Source organism: Merops nubicus, unplaced genomic scaffold, assembly GCF_000691845.1.
Source record: "Merops nubicus isolate BGI_N331 unplaced genomic scaffold, ASM69184v1 scaffold7487, whole genome shotgun sequence".
Classification (NCBI taxonomy): Eukaryota; Metazoa; Chordata; class Aves; order Coraciiformes; family Meropidae; genus Merops; species Merops nubicus.
Genome location: NW_008619568.1, coordinates 564 through 10,693, shown reverse-complemented (window position 1 = coordinate 10,693; position 10,130 = coordinate 564). Strand labels below are relative to the sequence as shown.

Here is a 10,130-nt window from a genome sequence, read left to right as displayed (position 1 = left end):
GGGAGGGGAGAGGGGAAAAACAGGAAAAGAAAACACAAAGAACAACCAGTTTCCTGCTGGTATTGAATATCCTCCTGATCAAACACATCCAGTGGGCATGCCGTTAGTCCACTGCAGTTCTAGTGGCTGCTACCTATCTGTTGGTAGTGTAAATCACAACTGAAACAAATCGTCTCTCAGAAGCAATCCATCACACTGAATACAACCACTGACCCCCAGCAGAGTCATTTTAAGTAAGTGAGGATGGATGCTCAAAACGCAGAACATTTAAAGACTAATAATGGGACAAATTTGCCTTTCAGTCTGATTGAAATAGTTTCTCACGTCACAGTATAGACAGGGTTACTCCACTTCCAAATTCAGAAAAGAAGTGGTGTGGCCAGTCTTAGCAAGGAGTTGCAGAATAGAACAGATCATGAGTATCTGTTGCAAGTACATAAATTCCAGATCCCAAATTAAAGCCCATCATCATGTTAGATGTCCTAAGTTTTCATATTTTTACTCTTAAACATCATGAAGCAGATTCTTAGTGTCCAAGTCCTTCCCAGATGCAAGGAGGAATAATCCCCCTGAGTAAGAATTTCACCTCTTAGAATCTTGAGCTGTACAAATTCCAAGCAAATATGAGCTGCAAGGGAAGCCTGATACACTTTATCCTGTTTGTGTAAAATTCCTGAGGGAGTAAATAGACATTAATCAGAGATGCAATAACATCTTTGCTACTTTGCAAAATCTTTTATTAGTTTAGATTAGTGATTCTTGTAATTGGGAAAAATCTTCAAAATTATTCCTCTGTGATACAGAGACAGCTCTTTTTCTTTTCACTGTGACAGCTTTCCGTACTATCCCACACTTCTATTCCCAGTCATCTTGCCACATCTACCTTTGCTATGTCATTGTCACATTCACAAATGATGCCTCGTCCCTAATTGAAGACAAGTTTGACAGAACGCTTTGTATCTTAAAATAGGACACCATCCACTAATTTACTTTTTCCTTTTATAGAAACATAGAATCTTTTGGGTTTGAAGTGACCTGTAAAGGTCATCTTGTCCAACCCCTCTGCAGTGGGCATCTTTAACTAGACCAGGTTGCTCAGAGCCCAGTTCAACCTGACCTTCAATGTTTCCAGGGATGGGGCTTCTACCACCTCTCTGGGCAACCTCTTTTAGTGTTCCACACCCTCATTACAAAAAAAATTATTTCCTTTGTTGTCTGCAAGACTCCTCACTGTGTAATCTAGTTTATCCAAACTGTCAAAAAAATCCTGAGCATAAAAAATGCATTTTCATTTTCCATACACTTTCTAACATCACTGAAACCTTTACAGTCCAAATACCACTTCCCCTATGCATCTTCAGCTAGCTTCAGCCTAAAGAGTCCTATCCTGGTTGCTTAGATTGATTAAGATCAGGAAATGAGAGGCAGTGAAAAACTTACGAATTATCAGATTTTCTCAATCCCACAGCAGCCGCTAAATATGAGAATAGGGAAGGAGAAAGAGCATAGGAGAACCAAGAATGGAAAAATTCAAATCTAGCCAACTTCCTTAACTTGAGAGTATGCCTTGGGAAACTCAAGAAAACTACAGCTATACATACTCAAGCATCCCAGATTCCAGAGTCAGCTTGTCTTCTTAAGGAAACAAAATTTCTTACAACTATAAAGATTAATTTTCTTTTTATCTGCAGAGGCACAAATTCCTTTCAAAGTGTTTTTTAAAGCCATAAGCACACCCATCACACAGCTACTGACCTTGCTTTCAGTGAATAATTCCATTTTATCCCATGTTTTAATTACAAACAGTACAAATATTTAAGATAGGAAATGCTTTCATTGTGAAATGGTTGGACCAAAGTAACACCCATGCCTCTCTCACAATAGATTTATAAGAGTAGCGTATATGCCATTATTATTCATTATTCAAATTGCACACACAATTAAAAAAGTCCAGCAGCTCATTTGCTGACAGAGCACCAAAGCAATCCTTACGCCTCCCTTGGTTGAACAGTCCTCTAATGGACAACATTAGTTTGCTCTTCAGCCTGAGCAGAAAGCTTTGTCCCCCACCACATGCCAAGCTTACCCTTTGCACAAACACGGTGCAAACTGCAGCAAGCAGCGACCCGTCGCTCCTGTAACGTGAAGCAAGGAGGCATCACAACTGTCCAGAGCAGGACCATGCTTTCTGCTGCTCCACTAACTTCATAAAGTTTTCCTGTTCATTCACCCTTTCATATTGATTCAGTTCCATTTTCCATGTAGATGGCTCAAAGTCCTGGCTAGTTCTTCAAGACAAGTGTTTGAAAATTTTGCACGCCTGTCTGACAGCTGCCATCAGGCTGGATTTTCTAACTCCACCAAATGACCTGATCATAAACAATACCAGTGTGGGGTTACAAAGCTCCCAAGTCTTGGCTCTGGTGAGCTGGTATAACCTTCTGATTCCAAAAACAGAGGTCATCCTATTCAAAACTTCAGCCAACATGACCCAAGTCTAGATGAACTTTCTTTTTGCACTTCAATAAAAGCTTCAGCACATGATGAAGATGCAACAGAGCAGTGAGATGGAGAGCCCTGCCAGGGAAGGCCGTGCCAATGCTGCTTTTTGGCACTGCAAAAGGGACTCAGGCCAGCTAACCAGAGGTACTAAAACATCCCAAGTGGAGAAACCAGCTTCTTCCCTCTCTCCTGTTCAGCAGCTGAGAACATTCCTCTTCTCCTTCATCCCTGCAGCAGCTGTGAGGCACTGCTGGAAGCACATGCAAGGGGAAGCACAGAGATAATAGCTCTGGAAACATCCGGAGCATGCCAGAGATCCTATCTCTTCACGTGACACTACAATCAAGAAAAATAAGAACCTCTTCTTTGTCTAGACTCCTAAAATATCTTTTCATAGAACCAAATAAATTTTAAAAGCTTTTTATACTGCAAGTTAATTTAAAATTCAGATGGGAACAGGAGAAATACACACAATTTTAAGAACAACTACAAAAAGGTAAAAATCCGAAGGACTTATTTCACACATGTGAAAGACAAGCAGAGAAAAAAAATGTTTGAAAACAAGAGCTCATCATAACTTAGTTGATCTTCACTGGCAGATTTTTAAATACTTATGGACTGTATTCCACTGCTAGATAAAATTTTACAGTTTCATATTAAATTTCTATATACCATCTGCCAACACTAGAAAACAGAAGTACTATAAAGCACCAAGCAATATAGAAGCTATCATATTCCCTCCTCCTCAGGCTTCTTACCTCTCTCATTGGATTATTTCCCTCTAGTAACATGTACAACAAAACAAGCGTTGCTACAAACCTCATTCTAATTGAATAATTACCTTTAGGTACATGAGAATCTACTTAATTCTAAATTGAATTCTAAATCCCTATAGACTTGCCACCTTTCTTCCCTGGAGGAGTCCCACCTAAACCTGCTTTCTTGTTTGGTGGCATCTTTTGGTTGGACTTGATGATCCTAGAGGTCCTTTCCAACCATAGTGATTCTATGATTGTATGATTTTAAAGATGACTATGAATAGTAGCAGTGGTCTGTAACACATCACAGTGGTTAGCAGAGGTTTTAAGAGTTGGAGTCACTTTTTCTTCTTGGTTCCTCTGAAGAGGAATGTGACATCTGTGGTCTCTGCTGCAGCACCTTTATTGACCATCATCTTGTTTTAAATGTTTTTAAAAAATAAAACCAAACCAGTCAAATCAAACACAAACAAATAAGTCGCTCAAGAGACATTCTGCTGCACTGAATTGTACAGGAGGCAAAGAAAATGTAAGGAGATGATATCTGCGAAATGAAAATAGGACTTCACATTTCCCATTATGCACTTAAGGGCTCTAAACTGCCCGAGCCGAGCGACTGGTGCCCCCGTGTGTTTAAGTGAGATTTTACTGTTCTATGCAGGGTATAATACTCCGAAATTTACATTGTACACAAATCTCCTTTCCCTTCCCCCTCAAAAAACCTTAAAAATTGGCACAAACTTATAAGCATGCAAGGAAAGAAAAAAAAAAAAAAAACCGTATTGTCTCTTACTGCGTAAACTTCCTGACAAGGAGGAAAAAAATAACTTCTATATTGTTGAAATGTTTAAGGCATTTCTTTAATTTTTTTTTTTTTTTGCTTTCTGTTAACATAGATACAGCCCCCTTCTTGTCCATAGAAAACCTGAATATAGCTCAACGGTGCTTGTATGGTATTTTAGTGATAAACCTAAATAGTAACTACATAAACACAGATACTCATTAAAAATTCCTATTTTGCTTTTCTATATTGCCCTCTTTTTACAGATTTTCCAGTATAGCTTTCTGAAAAAAATAAATTAAAAAGGAGAGTGAATATTATCAGAGAAATCAAGGTAGTTCATACGGGTTGATTACTTTAAGAAATCAGGGGGTGTGCAGAAAGAAAAATCTGTTAAATGGTCGGCAAAACTCAGCTGTTCCTAAGATACCATCCCGGGCGTCACAAACACCTCCACTTGGCACACATCATGTGGGATCTGTTTGGCTTTTGCCATGCTGATATGCCATGCACCATCTGCTGGCTGCAGTACACAAGTACTGGGAATCAGATAGTAAATTCCTATTTTCGCAACACATTTATCCAGCCCTAGCAGAGGAGGAGAGCTCCTGCTGCCCCCACACATCCCTGGGGACTGGGGCTGGAGAAGCCACCTTGTCCAGGTGCCTCACCAGCCTCCAGAGAGAAGAACTCACCACTGGCCCTCCGAGCTCTCCCTGGATTACACACAGCTCAAACTGCACAGTAATTTCTTGTTAGATTGAACTCTACTGGGCATTTTCTGGACTCCTATTTTAGCAGCTTGATCTGAGGTAACAAGTAAATTAACAAACGCAAAGGGAAGGAGAAGAAAAATAAACCCATGTATTTATAAATTTCAACATAAGAAGAGCCAGTAACTTCTTTTGATTAACAAGCTGTACTTAGTTTTCTTGTTGATGGACAGATAAAGATCTGGCCACTTAGGAAAAAGAACACATGCTGAAAAGTATCTAGCTTTTGGTTCTCTTTGGTACAGAGCAAGTTTGAGACTTCAGCTACTCCAGCAAATGCAGCCCTAACTTTTGGTTTTTGGATGGAGAGTAGGGGAAGGAGGGAGTGGGAAGGCCATGTATAGTTCCTTGCAACACATCCACCCTGTTTTTTAGCATTTTAAAGTCAAAATATGATGATTAACACTACAAAAAATGTAAATAGCTGAGATGGAAAATGGGCATAATTAGGAAAAATGCTTATGAACTAACAGCAATAGTATTTTTGTTACATATAAAACTATTAAGATCTCATTCAGCTGGAAAAGGTTATTATAATAATCACTCAAGTCTGCAAACATTTCATTATAATCAAGCTGCTAGTATAAACTTGTCTGTATTATGTCAGACGAAGTTTGTTTCCAAATTCCACGGCCACAGAAATTAATTATTCCTGACAGCACCTTGTTTACAAGTGCGTACACACATAACAGGCAAAATCCTGGCCTCTGGAAAATCAGTGGTACTGCTGGAATCCTGGCTCAGCTGCAGCTGATGCCATCCACAGCTATCAACACTGCTGCAGGTCTACACTGCTGGGGCAATTTCTGACAAAAACATTTGTTAAATAAAACAAATTCCTGTAAGAACATACTAATTTATTAAACTCTGATTGATAAAGTCGTTTGGATTTTTTTATGCTCAGACACAATATCTGGTCAAAATGAGAAACAGACACACTCCAGAACAGTCAGTAGGCTGATGGTGAGGATGCTACCATGGGATGAACCAGGTTTGAAACTGTCTACATTGATCACTGCAACCTACAGTCTGAAAAATGGCTGGAAGTCAACACTCCTGGCAGCTCAGAATTTCTTGTAAATAATAACAAAAGTCTTATACATGATTCTACTCTCCGCTACTTTCAGGCAAAATTTCCCAATGAAGACAGTGCCTCGGGAGAGTAATTAGTGAGTTACCCCTTTGCCCTGATGGTATTTAGGATGAAACCCGTAATTTGCTGTAATATATTGCAATTATTGTTAAATTTCTTTCTTCCCTGCCCCCTTAGATTTCCCTTCTATTATCGTGTAGATTTTTTTTAAGCACTTGCACACAGAATTATTAGCCAGTGATAAAAGCGTAACTATGTTGTGGAAAGCCCATAGGTAACTCCTTCAGAACCTGAAACGTTGTACTGATGTACTCTGAAAACACATGCAGTTGTTTTTTCTATAGCTCAGTCATAAATTACTTCTCGTTCATTTGGATACCACTCAGAACATCAATCACAAATCCTCTCTCAATCCTCCTGTCAGCTGACACCTGTCCTACAGGCACAGGGTTTTTTTGCTTAAACACTACAACCCATGACACTATTTCTTGCACTGCTCAGGTCACCTTCTTGCACGTTGGTGAAGAAGTACCTGAGACACAAGCAAGCTGTAAGAGCTCACCACCATCAGAATCATTCCTCCAGAAAGCCCTGCAGGACTGTTTAGCAGAGGAGAGACTGAAGCTTCCTCCTCCAAGGAAATTCTGTTTCTGCATCACATGACGGAATTTCACAAAGTAGGTGTGTAAGATCCAGCCTCCATCCAAACCAACCAACCAAAAAATCCCAGTTCAGAAAGGTCACAATATTTTTACAATACTGAGAATTACACATAACACCACATCGATGCCTCCTGTCCCCATTCTTTGCCAAGAGGACAAGGTCCCAAATCCAGTTCCTCTTCTGTTTTGTTCAGAAAACATTAGCTGACTGGAGCCACTGGGACATGCCACGGTTTGGGGTCAGGGCAGCCCTCAGAACTGTAACAGACCCTCTCTGTTAACCCCCTTCCCCCACGCCAGAAAGTGAAAGAGAAAGGGAATAAGGGAGACAGACTTATTGATTAGAAAAGAAAATAAAACAGCATTAATACTACCACTATTAATAGTAATAATGATAATAAAATAGACTATGTACAAATATATACACAGTTAGTACCGAACCCAAGTGCCCCCTGATGGCAACCCATCACCATCAGCCCCGGCTGGGGAGCAGCCCCCGGGGAAGGGTCCCAGGCTGGACTCCGCCACAGACGGTGACTGGGCACAGGAGCTGGATTCTGGAACTCAGTTCAGGAGCACAGGGCTCGGGATCAAAGGCAGGGTGGATGGAGTCCCCCTCGGATGCGGCCACTGCAGCAGGAGCAGCCAGCAGCCCAGCAGCAGGCCGCGGACGACGAGGACTTTTAGGGCTTGTCCCTCCTGACCCTCCAGCTTTACTGGCTATGGCGGCTGTGGGATGGAACACCCCACTGGTGAATCTTGGGGTCAGGTATCCTGCCCGCTCCTCCCCGCAGGTGCGGGGTACTCTCTGCCCCCCTGTGTGTGGGATACAAGCTTAGCAGTGGCCTTGGTCTGCACCCCAATCCCTGGCAGTAACTCTAAACATGAAGTCTTATCACTGCTAAAACCCAGACAGTTTGTGAAAATGCTGCTAACTTCAGACAGGGCAGTTAATTAGAAGAGCTTTGGCTAAAAAGTTAAAATAATTGAACAGAACCAGCTCTGTTTTACCCCAAACCAGGACAGAGGTAAGGAATATCATTCTCCTGGCAATAACTGAGTAGTGGGCACACTGTGGGGAAAATGGTAAAACCTGCAGTTTTTCAGGCAGATACAATCTGTGGAAGCATTATGTGTGGGAATCTCTTACAGAGCTAAGATTGCTTTGAGTAAATGCTTTACCATGCCACTTTAGTAGTTCTGCTTCCAAAGCAGACACTTAATGGAAAGTCAAAGCTATTGTGCAGGTTTTTCTCCACATTACACAAAAATAAATATTCAAAGAGAATGAAACAAAGCGTTGTTACTGATTACTAATTGGTATATTAAATTCTGAAGTCTTTCACAATATAATAGTTAAAATCACTGGTACAGAACGAAATGCAAATTTTGCGGGATTAGTTATCCACTAATTCATGGTCTATAAAGATAAAACCCCATGGTGAAAATTTACTGAACCATGTGTACTTTTCAAAAAGCAGTGTAAGAACTATACAGTATAGAGTGACATAATATCCTATTAATCTTGTAACTGGAACCAACTTTCAGAACACTCTTAAACTGAAGTTTCTAATCTGATGCTTTAAGAGACATCTATCTATAGACAGACACATATCACCACAGGAAACCAAAGACAGAACAAGCTATCTGGAAAACTGCAAAACACTCTGTGAAAAACAATGTGTGAGATAAAGGTCTGCTTTGCAGGTCATTTCTACACTGATTGATAGCGATCACCTCACAAGGCTTTTCTGGTTTTATTATTCCAGTATTATTTGAGTCTCACAACCACCAGAAAAGTTTCAGTATTTAGAAGAAGGAGTTTTTAATCTGGTTTTGCTAACACTGTAATTATGAAGTGATGGCAAACAGCTGAGATGAAATATTAGTCAGAGATCCAGATTTGCTTATCTTTTCTAAGTATATACATATATTAGAAAAAAAAAAAAAGTCTGGGGGAAAGAGGGAGATAGAAAGTAAAATTACTTTAATCCTCTCCTTAGCCCCCATTAAAGCCAATTTAACTCTTCAGCTAGGATACTCTGTAGATCTGAACTGGGACAAAATAAAGAACACAGACTTAGGAATTGTGAAGACTTGTTATACTGTGTCAATTCAGTTTAATTCTGAGAGAAGGGTTGAGAGTTTCTGTTTTGTTTGGGTGTTCACACATACAAACTAAAAATATTTAGATTTGCGTGCCCTCAACCTTTTGCTGCAATCCCCAAATAAAAGCTAGTTTATTACAATTCAAATATCAATACATTGCAACATTATCCTAACACCCTGGCTGGAACCGTGCCCACTCCAGCACTGCCCCTGAGCCCTGGAGGGCTGCACAGGGTTCTGCAGCACCTGAGAAGAAACCCCAGGATAAGCTTTCTTTCTTTATCTTCTATGATACCACAAATATTTCTCTCTTCTCATCTGCAAATGTTTTTAAAACTCCATGGTATCTGAGCTCTGTAGCTCATGTCTGTTTCATGTGGTATGTGATATATTTATATACATTCCTGGGTATTTAGTAAACTCATTCTGAGGTACTAGAGATCAGACACTTCCAAGACAATGTGACTTTTTCTACAAAGCCTGTATATTAAGAAACCCCACTACTTCTTCTACAAAAATCATTACGCTGAGAAAGGTAAGACATGGATGATGATTTTAAAACAAAGATCAGGAAACGACATAGTGAAGAAGTCCATGATTTAAACCCCAGGGTATTCTGCATTTATACACAAAACAATAATCATTACACAAAGACACCAATAAATTCGTCATAAAGTAAAAATCAGCTACCTTCAATGCTCTGTGGACCGACTAGATTCATAGCCTGGTGTGCTGGATATTCTACCCGGGGTCTGGCAATACCCAATTGCTCCATAACCCCATGGAGGAGCCTCTGAATATCTGCCTCAGAAACCCTGTCAGGGGTCCTAGGGCTGTGGCTAAATGCTGAAGCCAATCCAAACGCCAGCAGAAATATCATGTTACAAAGCAAGGTAGCTGTCATTCTGGTAGCCACTTTCATCCTGTGAAAAAAGAAAGGAATTTGATTATAAATGATAGTGGAAGAAAAGTCCAGTATGCATGCTGGAAATACCTTCTGATCTTAATACTCCACATCAAGATTTACTCCCACAGCTTCTAGGGGCAGCTGAAAATCTAGCTAGCTGAGAACTGGAGAAAACTGGGGGTGGGGAGAAAAAAAAAGGCTGGATTGGTTCTTCTCTCCTTAAAAAAAAAAAAAAAAAAAAAAAAAAAAAAAAAACAACCCCAAAAAGGTAGCAAACCATAGAAACTAATTTTCTTGTTTCTATGTGCCTGTAACATTCATTAACAGTCACTGCAAACAAAATGGATCCACCGTTCCATTTAATGAGACTGTTTCCCCTCCCCCACTACGTTTATTATGCTCTTCTATAAAGCTCTGGGCTGAACGCAAAGAACTCTGCAGTCAGGAATTGTGTTTTCCAAGCTCTCTTATTGCATCGCCTGACAAATGAATCACTACAAACCCCTGAGCAACCTTGATTATATTTTATTTGTACCTTATCACAA

At 40.1% G+C, this 10,130-nt stretch overlaps 1 protein-coding gene across 1 annotated transcript in view; it reads right to left on the bottom strand.

The window, feature by feature from the left end:
* Positions 1 to 9,600, bottom strand: part of SCG5 (secretogranin V (7B2 protein)) — a 25,433-nt gene extending 15,833 nt beyond the window's left edge. The window contains 1 exon segment of the mRNA XM_008943828.1: positions 9,369 to 9,600. Coding sequence (XP_008942076.1) covers positions 9,369 to 9,600 — 232 coding nt within the window.
* Positions 9,601 to 10,130: the final 530 nt, after the last annotated feature.